The sequence below is a fragment of the Gadus morhua genome, chromosome 11 (assembly GCF_902167405.1).
Source record: "Gadus morhua chromosome 11, gadMor3.0, whole genome shotgun sequence".
Taxonomy (NCBI): domain Eukaryota; kingdom Metazoa; phylum Chordata; class Actinopteri; order Gadiformes; family Gadidae; genus Gadus; species Gadus morhua.
The window spans coordinates 19,150,316-19,168,524 of record NC_044058.1 but is presented as its reverse complement, the minus strand read 5'-3'; the positions used below and the strand labels follow the sequence as shown (position 1 = coordinate 19,168,524).

Here is an 18,209-nt window from a genome sequence, read left to right as displayed (position 1 = left end):
CCGAAGTCCTGGGGGAGACAGGATGAAAATCAAGTTCTCAGTCACTCTCTCCATCTTCATGTCACTTCTGTGTGTGTGTGTGTGTGTGTGTGTGTGTGTGTTTTGGTCTGTGTGTGTGTGTATGTTTGTGTTCGTGTCCCATGTGAGCATGGCGTTCCAGACTGTGATCAGGTCAACACGAGGTGAAGGAAATAAATAAAGTAGAGGGACAGAGTAAACACATTGAGAATAACAAAACATGAAGCAACAAGGAGAAACTCAACTCCATACAGAAATCCCCCTACGTCGATCTGACGCACGGACGATTTTACCCCTGTTTGTTTGACGCATTCGGCTTCGATTTATGAACCCCCAAAACAGTAAGTGACGAGAACGCTGAGACACAGCAGAATCGGGGAAGTCTAGATCAACATCACGGATTCAACAAAAAGAGTCGTTACCGGGAAGACTCTGGGAAGAGGCAGCGATTGTGCAACACGCGATGACATGGATTCCGTGCATGTCATTAACATGAGGCTGACACTTGTTATGGTAGAGGACATGTTTGGAATAATCCAAGGTCACCGCGATGCAGGGGTGACTGCCTGAGGACAGGCCGATGATTACACTAAGTGAATGTCCATCAACCGCTTGTTTTTAATGGCTTTGCCTGAAGTTTTCTTTTCGGGGGTTAAATGACAGATTCATGCTAATGATTCAGCAAATTAATGTTGATATCGCGTCCTGTCCTGATGCGGGAGTGGAGGGTTGCGTGGGAAGGCTCATGGGAAATCCGTTGAATTTGCGTCTAGCGACTTGTCAATGGGTTCAAAAGGGGATTTTTTTAAACGAAGGGGTGTTTCCTCGGCTTATCCAATGTGTGTTTATTTTCTCTCGTGCTAGTTGGTAGGAAAACCGTGTTTAAAACCTGTTGACTTCACAGAGACCAGTAGAAATTCCATGTGCAATATTAATCTGTTTCTTAGAGTACTTAACTCTGATGAATAATCAAAGAGACAATAGGTTGGCTCACAGATAAACCAACTCACGTACACACACACACACACACACACACACACTAATCAGACACCTGAGAGTGTATCCTGAGAGAAAGGGGAGGATGTGCCGGCATAAACGCACTATGACTCTCTCTCTCTCTCTCTCTCTGCACAATCAAACACGTGCACAACACAGACTGTCTTTACATTACACGCAGCTTTTCCCCAGAGTTTTAATAAAGCAAGCACCTTTACTGTTGTTGCCTGGGTAATCCAGGGTTAAGTGAGTTTCACTTCTTAAAACACACCAGCACACACACACACACAACCTACACTGAGGGACATGAATTCCCAGGGATGCCGTTTTTACCCCTTTCTTCTTCCCAACCCCTCAGGGTGCAGTCGGTTTCACCCAGGGCTGAGCCAGGGATCGTGTTGCCCAATAAGGTGCATATATGATCAAACTAACTAAGTCTATTGCAGCCTGCCTGAGCTCAGGGACAGAACAAATCGGGCGTCCCTTTAGTGCTGGGAACATGTCCCTGTGTGACATCACATATCACACCAGTGACCAGTGAGGACCACTCACTCACAAGTGAACTTGAAACCGAACCCGTATAAACCTTTGCTTGGCCCCCATCGCAACTCATTCCAGGATTTTTAGTATTTTTTGGTAGATTTTTGTATGTTGCCGTTTGTTTTAATAGATTCCTTGTTTTGACGGTGTCTAAAGATGCTTTTTAGTCAAAGCTTTGGATAGACTACAAAGACATGTGAAACTGAGCACGATGCCATGTCTATATAAAGCCCAGTATCTGCTAAAGCCCTCTCACGAATATGGTTCCCAAGATAGCAACGAGTACATTTCAAACGCGGTTCGGAAACACAAACAATGTGGATATATTGTGATGCGTTTTTACATAACAAATCTTCAACGGCATCCCTGTTCGCCGTTGCTCATTTTAGTGCACTTTTAATCATATTCAACACTGTAGTTGGACATCGTATATCTTCCAAAAGATGTGTCATTTCATAAAGGTTACATCAGAAGAGATCATTCAGAATCGTAAAGTCGTGATTCGTAATGTGTCACCATCAGTAGTTAAGTGTGTGTCTGTGCGTGCGTGAGTGTGTTTGTGTGTGCATGAGTGTGTGTGTCTATGTCTGTGTGTGAGTGTCTGCTTGTGTCTATGTATGTGTCTGTGTGTGTGTGTGTGTGTGTGTCTGTGTGTGTGTGTCTGTGCGTGTGTTAGTGTCACACCGTTCTACATTAAACCCACTAATGGGAGGGAGACTCCCCGGGGAGTGATTAAGATGGAGAACGGCCTGATGAAGGTGTGTCCCTGTTTCTGTTTGTACCAGACACAAACGGCCAGCACAGAAACATGACAGAAAAAGGATGGCCAGAAGGAAATGGAGGAGGAATAGAGCTGATGAAACAAGGAGAAGTATTTGTTTCATACTTGTTAAGTAAGTAGACATACTTGTTTCCTCTAGTGCCTACTGCAATCAAACCATTCAGCACAACGCTAGATGTGAATGTCCATGCCTATGAATATGATAAAATTGCCCCTTAAGGCAAGCATGATCAATTAAGGGAGAAATTAAGTGGTGTATTGTGAAAATGTTAATGGTACTTTTCTGTCAAGGGGGCATTTCCTGTATTATTTAATCCGTTCATATAGAACCCCAGATACAGTGTGTGTATGATAGAGACAGAGCCACACATACACACAGATAGAGACACAGACGGAGAGAGAGAGAGAGAGAGAGAGAGAGAGAGAGAGAGAGAGAGAGAGAGAGAGAGAGAGAGAGAGAGAGAGACAAGAGCAAGAGCATGTGTGTGTGTATGTGTGTAAAGAGGACACTAGTGCAGTATATTTTACAGTTGGCTCCTATTACATCCATCTTGGCCTGACTCAAAGGTTAGAAAAGAGGGAAGTTGGTTTCACACCTCATTTACTAAGTCTGCATATGGGAGCGAGACAATGAGAGACCCACACAGGCACACACGCACACACACCGGGTATACACTATAGACAACATCCCCAGCCCACCTAGACGCCTGTGCGCAAGAGCATGCACGCACAGTAAGCCACAGGCGCAGTGTTAGAAGCACAAAGATGAAAAAGAGGTCCCATTAAGTCAACCATCAGTATTTTGATTGGAACAATGCCGATACTTGAAAGTTGCTTCCCATCCCAAGATGACAGCAAATTGCCTCATCTGAAGCGGCAAGTGTGCACAGGCACGTCCATTAGTTTGTTCACAACCTTCGCATCAAAGCACCTTCCAAACTTACACAGTAGTTAACGCTAACAGTACAACCAGGGAAAAGCCTTAGAACAAAGTTCAAAAATGGGTCAAAGATGAAGAATTAAATATTGCGATTGCTCTTGTGAAACTGTTTGGGCTCTGCGAAATAGGATTTATTCAATTGGATGCTTGACACAAAGACACTGTTCCAATGTGTAGTGTGGCTCTCTTGTGGATGGTACAACTGCAGGACGATTTTGGTGACTGCGAAGCCATTCGTGTTGAGAAACGTGAGCCTTAAATACAAATAATCAGAGCCACCTTCAAAGGAGGTTGCCTGAGGTGAGTTGAAAGCAGATTAAAGAAACGCACAAACATCAGCATCATATGCTTTTTCACACGTTTTAATTTCAGCTTAATTATATTTTTTACAGATTAACGTCTATGAGCGTATCAGACACATCAACGTGTTTAGAGGAACAAACCCCTTGATTTAGAGTTTAATTATCCTTTAGATTCTCCATATTTTAACGAAACACAAGCAAAAAAAAAAAATATGGAAGTACAGGTATTCTAGCAGAATATAAACGAGGGGTGTGAGACAGGCACAATAAACGATGGTGAGATGTGACAGAGTTGTGAGATTGAGAGAGAAAGAGAGTGAGAGATCAAGAGAGAAACAGTGCAGGAGAGAGAGTCCGAGAGAGAGAGGGAGGAAAGCAAAGTAAACTGCCTCAACCACTTCTGCTAACAGAAATGGGACCATTAAAGACACAATGCAATCAACTAAAATGTCAAAGACAAGTAGCCTGTGAGTGGCCTTCAGGCAGGTAACTGCTCCAATCAGCAAACAGGCCTATAAGGCTGCCCAAATCTGTCAGAGGAGGAACGACTGTGGGCTGAGAGAGATGGTGTGTGTTCCGCTTCTAAGAGTGTTTCAAGAATGATGTGTGCGAATGTGCGCGTGGATGTGTGTTTGTTTACGTGCTCGTCTCTGTTCATGTTTTGTCTACGTGCATGCATGTGCGTGCGTCTGCGCTTGTGTGCATGTGCGTGCGTGCGTGTGTGTATTAAGTACACCTATGCGTGTGTGTGCGTGGCAGCGTGTGCACACATGCATGTGTGCGTGCGTGTGCATGTGTGCGTGCATGTCTCGCCTCTGGCGAAAGAAGTGAAAAGGGGAGCCTCGGCTTGAACTGCTCAGGCCGCCTCCATCATCAAGCACATCCTCCTCATGACCACAGCACCCCCTCATCATGACCACACCATTGGGCACATCGGTGCTCATCTACATCCTCAACCCCATTCAAGGGCCACCGAATCACCAGAGCCGACGGAGAGGGACACACAACAAGCAACAAGTGTGACCAAAACCAACAGGGGGAAACCGAAGGGAAGAGAATAGAAGGGTAGAAATAGAAGTGTTCTCATGCTTCTTCAATAACCTTTAATAGGACAATTAAATAAACAATGGGGGAGATAGAGAGATAGGAAGATGCAATATTTGGAGAAGGGGAACCTAGCAATGTGTAGGGTGGCAATCATAATAATATTAAGGATCAGGGCTAAGACATTGATAACTTAAAGACCAGCCCGGAGCGCGCACACGCTCACACACACCCACACCCCCACCTAGCATTTATGTAGGTTAATTGAGTGAGGAATTAAAGACAGGACGGACGTAATTCAATTGTTTAAAAGTGTGGGCATATGACGATAAGGGCAGTAGCATACGGCATGGCGAGGCACGGACGCACACACACAAACACACACACACACACACACACACACACACACACACAGAGTCCTAATACTAATTATCAGCTAATTGTTATTCACCATCATTAGGATGGTGGTTTTTAATTGTAATGTAGCCAAGCAGAAAGCCAACCTATACATGTGGAGGGGGACAATTAGCCACCCCCATTAACCCCTGGTTAATTACAACCCCTTCCGCTGCTGCCTCCCACAGCACATTTTACACTTAGGGGCCGCTTCTCTTACCCCCTCTTCTTTCACGCATTTTTTGTCATCTTTATTGCCCTCCTTTTGGCGGTTTTCCTCTGGCCCCGGAGAAGTCTGGTCTACTTTGGGAAAAGTTTCACGACCCTTTGTTTAAAACATTCCCTGTTTACCCAGAATGTGGACAAGAAGCCGGCTCTACGCAGCGGACATGTTGGGATCTTTGGGAACAGCTTGTTTTATTTGTTTGGTGAGAGTTTACGAGGTTAAAAGTGCTTCCTTTATGCGAGCGTTCTGAACATTGTCAGGTCCCAGAAGGCGTCCATCTTGAATAATCCCTCTTTCGTTTACACGCGCAGAGTGAGTGCGCATCTTAGAACCTAATTCACTTACGTTTAGGGCATTTAGCAGACGCTTTCATCCAAAGAGACTTACAATAAGTACAGAAATGTCGGACTACGAAGACGAAGGATGGTAAAACTCAGAACAGGGGGGTCGCCTGCATTGTCATCGATGGGTGAGTTCGCTTTCGTGGGTCTTGTCCCATATCTACTCAGAGGGACAATGGGACAGTACTGTCCTGCAGGGTTTCGCCACGATTGGCAATCATTCTCGTTTTGCGACAAATTTAATCAAGTCTGGAACGCACACATAGACACCCCAAAAACCACCCCAAAAAAAACCAAACCAGGGAAGGGAGATGGACGGTGAGATGGGGCTGATAACACACGCAGCCCAGACAGGAGAGACAGTGTGGACCCAATCGCGGTGCAAACAAAAGACTGTGTAGAAAGAGGAGGCCTACGATGGGCTTTTGTCTGGAGGAGATGGAGGCAGGAGCAGGAGCAGGAGCAGGAGGAGGAGGAGGAAGAGGAGGATGGCGGGGCTTGATAACACGCCGTTGCTTAAAGAGGACACAATGGAGTCTTAATTGACTCATTAGGTGGGAGCAGTGGATGAAGTGCGCTTTAATGAATGGTCTGTGAGCACTAAGGTTGGACCGGCAGAACTGCCAGCTCAGCAAAAACCGGAGGAGCGCTCTGCTTATTGAACGCTATGGGATCCCTTAAAAAAACACCAAAAAAACGAAGCGTTTCCTCTGCTCCCTGGGAGGAGCGCGATCGAGGGTGAACAAAGGGGAATAATGAAAGAATAATAATAACAAACTAACCGCCCTGGTTGCTGTGGATCTTTTAATTGCATCTATGAATTAGGTTTTAGGCATCTCTTGTTGTGCATAAAATATTCTCAATTTACAGTACAGCAATCCCTGGGAAACACATTACTTTTGCTAGTGGTGTGCCAGTGTGTGTGTGTGTGTGTGTGTGTGTGTGTGTGTGTGTGTGTGTGTGTGTGTGTGTGTGTGTGTGTGTGTGTGTGTGTAAGGTAGTGTGAGTGCTAGTGTTTGTGTGTGGAGATGCAAGACTACTAGTGTGTGTGGAGATGCAAGGACTACTAGTGTGTGTGTGTGTGTGTGTGTGTGTGTGTGTGTGTGTGTGTGTGTGTGTGTGTGTGTGTGTGTGTGTGTGTGTGTGTGTGTGTGTGTGTGTGTGTGTGTGTGTGTGTACCTCCAGGTGCTCCAGGATGTAGGGGGGGTTGGTCATGCCCAGCCTCAGCATGGCTCCTTCAGGGATCTCCTCCACCAGCCTCCAGAGCAGGGAGGGCAGGTCGGTGCCGATGTCCCGCCCGTACGCCCCGGTGTCCTCGCTGGTCAGCCAGATCTCACACACCCCCTCTGGAAAAAACACAGAGAACTGTTGAAGACAGACGTTTTTTTTTAATTTAATTTTCCAAATTTTTTTATCTGCGTGATCAGATCGCCATGCTCTTAAAAAGACACACTAGCTTTGGGATTTTGGTGAAAGAGGATTCAAACAATGAACGAGGCCTATTGCAGGGAGACTCCGACTCCACACTCCAGACTGGAGACAGACTGGAGGACCCGCCGACGCTATGTCAGGATACTGTGCTACAGCAGCAGGCTAAACCGTCTCTTCGCGTCCACATTCCCCATGTGCGTGGAAAACACAGTCACACTCCTCAGACAGTGCTCATCTCCACTCTGAGACATAATCCTTTCCCAATCAAAAGAAGGATTTGCGTGCATTGGGTTACTGTAAGGCTTGTTGCGTAGACGGAAGCAACACTGAAGGGATGCCGCGAGGATAAGCGACTCGGGAGCGTTTCAGAGTCCAAATCTCCAACTCTGGAAGACAGCTCGGATTCCAAGAAAAGCCTTTGACTTGATTTGACGGAGAGGGGCACCTTAAACGCCTTCATTTCCAACCTTGAATCATCCATGGTAGAATCCCACACGGCAGTCAGTGCAAAGCCTTGCCCAAGAGGGCAGGCAAACGCATATCTCCACTGTGAAGGGCAAATACAGTAAGAGGGCAAAGAGTGTGTGTGTTTGTGTGTGTACATGTGTGTGTGTGCGAGTCTGTGTTTGAATGTGTGTTCAGCATCATCCATCAACTTCATGTTAATCTAGAGCCGTCCTCACAATTGCAGACTAATGGAATAGCAGTCACTTGCCAGTGGGACCCGAAAACGCTTGACTGGGTGCTTAAGCTAGTGTTAAGGCGTGCACTATAACCCACAGACTAAACAAAACCACGTGCACGGATGTCACACATAGACACACACAGAAAATGATCATCATTACCATTAGCTCTCCAGAGACAGATAGATGCATGTGGTCATTCAGGGCTGAGAGATATTAAGGATGACGCCGGGCTAATTGGAGAGTATATGAAAAAAAGTGTGTGCGCGCCCGTTTGTGTGCGTGTGTGTGTATCCACTCTGCCTGCATCAGTGGATTAAAGATGATGTTGGCATCAATTGTAGAGTGCTAAAGAGTTTTAAAAAGCTCATCATCATTGACATTAAGCCATGATAATGATTTCTGGGGGTCAGCCGAGGGAAAGAAGCCCTAGCAGTGATTAGCATCTTTTCCCATCCGGGGCCGCTTGGAGCTAAACGACAGAGCAGGAGCTGAATGAGGGGTTTCGTTTAAACACCATACGTCGGTTAACTTTGTTTATATCCGCACAGAAAGAACATTAACAGCTACTAACTAGGCCACCCTAAATATGTTTACTGCTTGTTGCAACCATGGGCACAGGATTTATTTAGGTATGATTGAGGTCAAATTTATTTGCACCTTGTATATTCCTGTATATAAGGTTAGAGGTACTCCCATATGCTACTGTATTTAAACGTTTGTGGTTTAATCTCAGCTCATCAAATTGCAACTGTTTTTAGTTTTAATTATTTATATGAATTATATTTGTTTTGCTCATGTTTATTTGTCTTTGCTGTTGTGTGCATGTCCCTTGCTGTAAACTCGTCGTCATTGCAAATGAGGAAAACCTCAATGCCCTATGAATGTAAATGAAGGTTTGAAATGAAATATCCCTTGCGCATCCATCTTGCAAGATGTAACTGTTGGTGGAGGACGGTTTTAGGTACGAGGACACGGTGCAGCTGTTAGTGAGACCGGGTGCTTGGAGGGTCTTGTGGAACCAGCCTGAGGGAGAGGCAGCAGTCTGTACATTCCCAACACAGCTTGAGTCGGCTTGTCTGAGCCGCCACTGATCCTCTCCGTCTCGCTCCGTCCCTGCCCCCCAGTCCCGGAGCCTCTCCCTTCTCCCCTGTGGGTGGATGCTTTGCTACCCGCCAAAGAAAACAGCACATCCTGACCCCGACCCACACCAAACACGGACCCAGGCGGGCCGAAGGCGGTCCCCCCTCGACACAAAAGCACGGCTTGCAAAACAAGGCCCGGGCGGGAGTTAAAACAGGAGTCACCGTTCAGGGGCAGAGGGGCAAAGAGAGAGAGAGAGCGAGCAAGCGAGCAAGCGAGAGAGAGAGAGCGCGCTGGGGGTAGAGAGCAACCCTCATTTCCATCCAAAAACAACATTTCTTTGATTCCGATGCTGCGTTTTCCACTGCGGGAGGGACACATACGGCGGTGGTGTTGTTGTTTGATCTGATAAAAGAGTCACACCTCGAGCTGAGCTGACCCCTGGCTCGTGTGCCTGGCCTGATTTGATGTGTTATCGTTGGCCGGAGCGGAGCGTTGGAGGGAGTCCCAGACAGCAGGAAATGCTCCGGCAGCCCTTTGGGTCCTGTGGCCTCAGCCCTAAACACCTGCTTCCTCTTGACGTGTGTCTGTGCTGTCGGGGCTATGTTTTTGGGCTTTGTTTTATTCATGCGTGGCGGTCTTTGTGTACCCGCGGTTATGTAACGGGGTTGTGTTGTTTTAATTTTTTTCCCCACTGTAAATGGGTAGGACATAATTAATTACAAGTCAAAGGTTGTTATAAACAGTATGACACAGCAATTGTTAATTATGATGAAGTAACAGAAGGAAAATAGCAGTGTTATACCAACTACAATCCCTATGGAGCCACACTCAAAGACATAATATCAAACAGTAATCAGATCAATCTGAATTATATTGTTAATGGTCATTCATCACCTTCTACTGATTACCAAACCGGTCAGACATTGCTTCGAGTTCAGGCCCTACACCATCAGGATCTGGCATGTCAATACAGGGTCTGTCTACAGGGATGGATGAAGCAGATCATATAATTACTATAGCCAGGATGTGTTTGAATCAATTAAAGTGAATCACTCAGGTCATCTTAGATAAAGTCTCCCGGTAGCCATGAAAGGGAAGCAGCAGGAGCACGGAAACGCCAGTAGATAACAGTACAGCTCATTAAGGCCGACATTGATACAAATCTTAGTGATTTTCCATTTTTTTTACTAAACCTTAATTTGAACGGTTCTATTAAACAATCAGACGATCCATGCACGATGCGTTTACCACATCGTACGAAGACACAAAGGCTTGCTGCAAATAAATAAAAACACTAGTGACAGCCTTTTTGTTTAACTTGCATGACTCAAACGTCTTGTCTGTGTGGTGGAAGCTACGTGCCCGTGCATCATTAACAGAGTTCATCAGATCCACCACTGGAGGTGTAATCACAGATCACAACCATCACTCACAGCAGCGGTTTGAGCTCGCATTTTCAAAACAAGACCGAACAAACCCAGGGTCACGAAGGACATCAGATACGTCTAAGGAATCTCCCTGTTGATGACCCGGGTGGCGGAGACGTCTGACACGTTGAGGTGTTTAATCTGATCTTAACGGCGTGAAGAGCGATAACAGGAGGCGGGCGGCCTGCGTTACCATGGCGCTGCGGTGCGAGAGGACCGGTCCCGACGTTTTCTGTGTAACTTGTGTGTGTGTGTGTGTGTGTTTTCACGCTCAGACCGTCCTGTTCTTGCCAAATCAGGTGCAGATAAAAGTTTGGTATGTGAGCAACAAAACACGAGGGAGAGTTGAAACGTACTAATGAGTGATTCAACGGTTTTACACCCTGGTAAAGTGATGTGACCCTGGGGAAGCTCAGAGAGAGACTGACATGGAAAGAAAATAGAACAACACAACGAAGGGCCAGGCGAGAGGAAACTCACTTGAGGCAGGGTCAGTGAGGACGGTGGGTTTAGTTAGGTCAGGGCGAGAGAGAGAGAGAGAGAGAGAGAGAGAGAGACAGAGAGACAGAGAGACAGAGAGAGAGAGAGAGAGAGAGAGAGAGAGAGAGAGAGAGAGAGAGACAGAGAGAGTATGTATGAGGGAAACTTCTGTGGGTGGGTGTGCATCTCATCGGGGTCCAAGAATAACATTGTGGGTATGGGCTGACACACGATACACAGAAAGAAAGAAAAAAGGATTGTGCTCTGCCAAAAGCCTGTTTGGATGAGATAGTTGACGTAGGAGAGGGCCTAGAATGATGTCTAGGTGGTTGGAGTGACGTGGTTACGTGCGTCTCTGTGTGCCTGTGCGCTCTCTGCTTGCTGTGTGTGTGTGTGTGTGTGCGTGTGCGTGTGCGCACTGCTTGCTGGGTGTGTGTGTGTGTACGTGTTTTTGTGTGAGAGCGTGTGCGTTTGCGATGAGCCCTTCTTGTTAGCATGACGATGAATCAGTCCTGCTTAGGCATAAGCAGCTCTCTAAACAGATGAGAATAACTTCCGGTGACGCAATAAGAACAGTGGCTGTGTAGCTCGTCGAGAAACCCTCTGAAAACGAACCCTATGCACGAAAAATATCGAGGCATACGCTTATTTAAGAGCTCCAAACACTAATTGAACAAAATGAGTCAACAAATAAAAAGACAACATGGAGTTAAGGGGAAGGGCGACAAAAGACAAAAAAGACAGAAGGAAACCTTGCTGACGTGAGACGCGGCGGCGGCTTCAGCCGGTCTAGTGTGGCGTGTTGAACGAGCTACAACTCGCCGCTGTGGCGTGCCGACCCTGTACAGGCGGCCGGACCTTCAGCGGTAACGCTGTACGACAACGTACTCCTTCACGTGGGCCGCCACATAACACGCACCACAGTGTGGTTCCCCGCTAAGCCAGAGATGAGATGGTGAGAGAGAAGAGCCGAGAAGAGATATGAGAGCGAGAGAGGAGAGAGCGAGAGAGTGAGAGAATTTAAAAGAGTTCTATCGGCTGCCGGTTGTCTTAGCCGTGACTGCGAATAAACAACCTGAAAATGAGGGAGCCAAATAATCGGCTCATTCCTTCAGAGAAACTGAAAAATGTTTATTTACAAACTTTTTTTCTCATATCTTTTAGCAAAATGCAAAAAAAAACTAATAATAATGATTCTCCAGATTCAGGTCAGGTTACCATCGCTTGTTTCTATAATATAGTGCTGGAGGGTCGCAGCACTCTCTCCTAGCAGTAGCATGGAGGAATTATTCCCAGTCGTTGCACACCACAATCACACCTCAATTAGGATTGTACCTCTGCCCTCACTCACAAGAAGCCTGAGGGTACGAAAAGGCCAAATCATTTGAAAGATAGGGCAAATCCGAGCTGATGCAGGAGCTCCCCGGAATACACAATTACTGGCAAAATCTGATAAGGGGCCAATCACACTATGTTGTTGACACGACCAGCATAATCGGAGCAACGCCTCAAACTATATATGATCAGGTTATCTGTGCGCAGGCTAACACCTTCGCTATGCAAATGTCTGCACTGTAGGACTCGGGGAAAGAGTGGATCTACGCTAGCTGTGTGTACCCGGTGAAAATCTCAAGCTAAATGAAAGACAACCGTGTAGAGACGACTGTGGCAACAGAGTAAACAGAAGTCAACACTTGTTGGGTGTTTGTCATCAAATAACTATATGGGAAGTGTGGGAATGATAACCTTGATCCCCTTGTTTTCCTTATCTATCACCACTGGTTCTGAAATGGGGGTGTGCGGACCCCTAGTTTTAGGTTAAAGGATTGCAAGCGGCACCAGGAACCTTTTGAAAGATTTTTTTCGCGTTAGTTCAATATTGGTTACGAACGATTGCTAAAGAGCAAGTGAACCCAAACGCTATTTTAGTGCATTAAATGTGGTGTGCCTTCTTTGATTGTCAACATAGAAATATATGACATGTCATCAGTGTTACAAAAATCCAATGTGTTTGCTGGTCGCCAAATAGTTTGTGAACGCTCCGCTCTGCTCCGGAAGCAGGATGGGTTATCGCCCCCGAGAGGGTGAGCCTTCCCGGACACCTGTAGTTTAACGCTTCAGTGAATGCATGGTGAATCTCTGTCTGATCGTCAGCTCCCGAGTTCTCGAATACTTGTGGTGAAGTGCACTGTGTGCGGCACGTTCCATTTACAACATAGCTCTTTATAATAACCATACATGACGACGGTAATAAAAAGTATCACCAAGTTGCTGTGGGTTGTAACCTTGGGGATAACATGCAGCCCCCCCCCCCCCTCTACCTTCTAGAACTCTCAGCCCAAAACACTTCCAGCTGAAACAGTGCGTTCACGTGACACATTACACGGTTCCACCTAAATACGATAAGTAGCGTCTGAAGATTCCTTTAATAAAGCAGAAGTTTGGTAAATATTTCCAATCACAGCATATCATCATGTAACTTTAAAGTCATTCTAAAAATAATATCTCAGTACGCTAGTAAAATAGAAAACATAACCCTGCATGCTTGTCGCTACATATTAATTCACAATTTGGATTAAAGCACACACAGAACTAAATAGGATGCCACAAAAAAAAACCGAGTGTTGGAACGTCCCCATCTCTCACCTGACAGCGCGTCGTGTGAAATCATCAATGATTACCCGTCCCAAAAAAAAACGAGAAGAAAATCAGTGCTTCTGCTGCTTCTTTTCCAACAGCCATTAATGTCCCGCCTCCTGTCGCTTTCAAAGCTGCTCAGAACACTCAGGGCTCATCAAATATTCATCATAATGAGAGTTGTTTCACCGCTGATGGTAATGCCAGGGTATCACTTTCAACTGATCAAGGCGGCACACAGAGGTGTGGACCCAGCAAGAAGAACAAATCGGGATAGTTTGCAGTCTGCTGCCTAGTTTGCAGCCCAGTGACAATAAAGCAAAACAGTTCCCCTTTCCCAGTGTGTGTGTGTATCCTTGCGGGCGGGCAGGACACACACACACACACACACACACACAATAGCGTTCTCCAATTTGTATGATAAAAAGGTCTCTTGAGCAGCTAGCTGATGTTGACCCCTCTCTGCACAGTGTTGGTCTCCTTGGCCTGTTTATATGTGAGCGGGGGGGTAGTTCTTAGGGTTGGGGGGGGACTCCATGTGGAGATGGTCGCCGCCCGTGGTTCTGTCTCGGTCACCGTGAGGTCCAGCTCTGGGTGAATCTGCTCACAGAAGTCGTTTGTACAACGCGCATGCATTAGCCCGCGCGCACTGTGAGCCCGACAAGAGTTTGGGAAACGACTGGGGTCGGTTTGTAAACACACTCTCGCCGTATCGCCCACCGTACACCACTAGGCTCAGCGCTCTTATCGTAATCTCTTTGGCATGATATACATACACACACACATACAAGCACGCATGTGTGTCTTTTTCTGATTGCTTGCCATAGGGGATAATGTTTAACAGATTATAGATTATGTACACATAACGCTAATCCTGTTACAGGAAATTAAAGCCCCATTTTCCATGACACAAGTCAACACTCTGCCGTGCGTGACACGCGTGGAGCCAAGCTGAGGGGCCCCGGGGCCAAACGGCGAGGAGAGGAGGAGCGGAGATGGAGGAGATACTTAGTGTGGGAGGGTGGACCGATGGTCCAGATGTTGCCCCCGCATTTGGGGTATTTGCTGAGAAACGACGGCATCTGTGTGGGGGTAATTCACACAGGCTCCGCAGTCAGTCAGTCAGTCAGACGCTGGGCTTAATGGGGAGAATAACAATGTGCCATCTGGGCCACATAGCCATCTATCCCCTACCTTTCTACATTCACGTGACATGAAAGAAGGTGTGCCAGAGTGCAAGTGAAGCACAGAGTGTTTATATTATATAAACTAGGCCTTTTATTTTTAACTCTGTGTCTAAATGCAGACACACACACACGCTGAGACGGCATCATAAAGTGTATAGGGTGTGTGACCGCGTGTTGACTTAAGGTGTCGTGGAAAGCAGGGGTTTAATGCAGCATAATAGGATCATGTTTATGTGACTATAATCTTCTAATCTTCTAAACGTCATCGCCCGTGGCAACCAGTCAGTGGATATGCAACACGGCGGCGGCAGTACCTTAGATCAATCTACAGTTCACATTACTTCTTGCACTAATAACTGCATTTTCGGGCGAGTTGCAGCACACATACGCACGCACACACAAACCGAGTTGAGGGGATGAAGGCTTGTCAAACGCTCTGCCCCGATAAAGGCTTACAGAGACTTCCAGCGCATCCCAGAACCACACGACATTAGGCTAGGAAAGATGTCTAGGGGTTGATAGTGTGTGCATAATAAAACATAGAATTCCCTGTCTACGTGGGTATATGAAGGGAAGGGGAAAACTTAAGTTTCCCGAGCTTGCTCCGCAGCCGTTTCCCAGAAAAGGAATATCAACTAATGGCTTTCGTGGCAGGTCCCTGTGTCTTCATACTTTCACATTTTTTATCTGTAAATTATGAATTGAAGTCAAGACTCACTAATGAGATCAAAGGATTTGGGAATTCCGTCCGTCCCCAAGATACTGCTGGGCTCTATTCTCACAAGACCGAATTTAGATAAGTCATCTACACTCTGATGGCAGACTTGGTCAAATCTGGGTGAACGGGTTGTTTCACTTTCTTTTGGTTCATTTTTGTTTCGACCAATCATGTTGCTGATGGCGCGGCTTCTGCAAGCGCGTCATTGGCCAAGAGCAAACACAAACCCAGGGAAGCAATGTACCAGATTGGAAATCAGGGCCCAGCCGAGCCTTTCATGCATTTTTACGTATCAACATTTGACTATTCATGGGATGGAAGATTTGTTGATCTACCATAAGGACTAAAAAAGCTTTTAGTGTGGTCATTACAAGGGAGGGATACCAAAGACCAAATAACCCAAGACAAACCCTAAAACCACCAACTTTCAAAGATTCATTTGAATACATTTTAATAAGCTTCAAATAAAGACCACTACGAATTTCCATTCTTTTTATGAGAGCAAAAATTTCAGCAAATGTTAACATAGCACGGCTGTGTGAACTTTCCTGCCCTTGCCTTGACCTTGCCCCGGTCTCTCCCCAGTGGTCTCCATGGAGACTGATAATTAGGTGAAATATAAATATGCATTACCACACATTCCAGCCCCCCAACAGTGAGGCATGAGACACGGACTATTGACATGGATCAATAGGCCCTCAGGTGTTCAGACCTCTGTGTGTGTTCAGACCTGTGTGTGTGTGCGTGTGCGTGTGCGCGTGTGTGTGTGTGTGTGATAAAGAAAGGCAGATAGGCCGCGAGGGCTGAAGGGATCGTAGGAACAAGTAGTTTGCGTCATTTGTTCTGAGTCAGGAAATTATTTGACGATTTAATTATTTAAAATAATCTAACTTGCGATCACGCCAGTACAGAGCGAGATTGGTATGCTCAGACTATGAAAGTAACATGAAGAAAGCATTCAAAGCCTTTTAACTTTAAAGTGATGAAACAAAATTCATAATTTAGTTACAATTATGTTATCAATATTTATGCATGGCTGCAATAAGAAGGACACAATTATGTTTAATGAAACCCGACTTTGAAGAAGTACAAGCAACAAAAAACAGTAAGATACTTTTTGACTATGTATCCGACAGGTGTGCAGTGGATACATCTCTATGTGATGTGTTCTAGGTTAGTTTTGAGCTCCCGTTGTCCATCAATTAAAATTCCCTGTAATGATCCTCGCACAAAGAAAACAATAGGTATGGGCTATGTTAAGTCTGAACGAATTTAATTAGCACTATTCAGATTTCATGCAATAAGATGAATGGAAAAAAAGACCTACAGTAATTTCCCATGTTAAATTGAGGCCGACTAATTTGCGGCAATTTCACTGCTTCTTTAAAGAAAACCATATGTAAATTTGAAACATTATGATTTGAAATGGCCAGTAGTATTAGGCACTTAGAAATGCTCCACAACGGCAGAGGAATGCATGCATGCTCATGAATGCACTTGCATACTAATGGCCCCATTTGTGCACATAAACGTGTGCACGGGCACACACACACACACACAGCATCATTAGTCAATGCTCAGAGCCATCACTCCATTTGGTGGACATGAATATGGATAAGATAACAAATTAAGACAACCTTAGGGATGTCTCTCAGCCTTTCTCGCACATGTGTCTTGCTCCCAACATAAAATAAACAAATAAATGATATACATGTAAAATACGAAGCCGTATTCAACTCAACTTATACAAGGCAGCTGTGTGCGGAGAGGATAAACAAACAGAGGTTATATTCACAACCTTCGTCAATTTCTTTCCATTTCACATGAGGGTTAACGTGAATAGACAGGCATCCACACACACACAAACAAACAAAATGAAGGGCTTACACCACCACTGCTGTCGTGAAACTATGAAACACTTTCGGCGAGAGCCACTGACTACGAGGCCTGTCTGACCTTCAGTCATATTGTGTGTGGGGTTACTAGCCAATAACCTGCAGCCTTCACAGGCCAAACCACTACCAAAACCACCCCCACCACCTAGAAAGAGAATACCAAGGGGTATTCTGAGGCAGATGTCCACAACACCTCCCTCGGATATCGAGAGGGGCGATGTGTGTGTGTGTGTGTGTGTGTGTGTGTGTGTGTGTGTGTGTGTGTGTGTGTGTGTGTGTGTGTGTGTGTGTGTGTGTGTGTGTGTGTGTGTGTGTGTGTGTGTGTGTGTGTGTGTTAGAAGAGGGCATGGATGGCAAGAACAGACACAGTAAAAGTCCATGAAGTACACAGAGCTAGAGGAACAAGCCTACTAAATAGTGTCCAGATGCATGGATGATAGATTGATGATTGATAGAGAACGGAGGGCCGACGGTTGATGAATGAACTTAGGGGTCGATGGATGTAGCTGTGAAAGAATGAATGGAGGGATTAATGGATGGCTGGATGGCGTTGTAAGAGAGCAATATTTTGAAAATAACCCAAAAACGCCTCCTTATTGCTCTCTTTCTCCCTATGTTTCATTACTGCATTCACGTACCTGTGATTGACCGGCCAGATGGATCCCCCAAACCAATTAAGGAAGAGATGCCCTGATTGGTCCGAATGAGCCGGGAGCGGTCCAGAATCCAAATTGGCTCATGCATAGGCAGGCTTAGTCAATTCAAAACAGACACTCAAGAGCATCTTTCTCCCTAATGGCTGATGGATGGCTATGGCATTTCTATCAAATTACATTCAAATTATAGCTCTCAAATCTTACCTTTCCCACCTTAAAAGGGTGGAAATGAAGACTAAATATGTGACATCGGGGCAGGCACCAAAAGGAAAAAGGAAAGTTTCGCAGAGAGTGGGTGCATTGCTGCTTGAGCACACAAATCTTGCTCCTAGTCTTTGATGAGCAAGCACACACACATTTAATCACAGTTGAATTTGTCTCTAACATACACCCACACACATACACAAGCACAGAAACACACACAG

General features: G+C 45.7%; 1 protein-coding gene across 1 annotated transcript in view; it reads right to left on the bottom strand.

Moving 5' to 3' along the window:
- Positions 1 to 18,209, bottom strand: part of cdkal1 (CDK5 regulatory subunit associated protein 1-like 1) — a 230,509-nt gene that overhangs the window by 100,463 nt on the left and 111,837 nt on the right. The window contains exon 9 of the mRNA XM_030369576.1: positions 6,764 to 6,930. Coding sequence (XP_030225436.1) covers positions 6,764 to 6,930 — 167 coding nt within the window. The remainder of the gene's footprint in view (positions 1 to 6,763; positions 6,931 to 18,209) is intronic.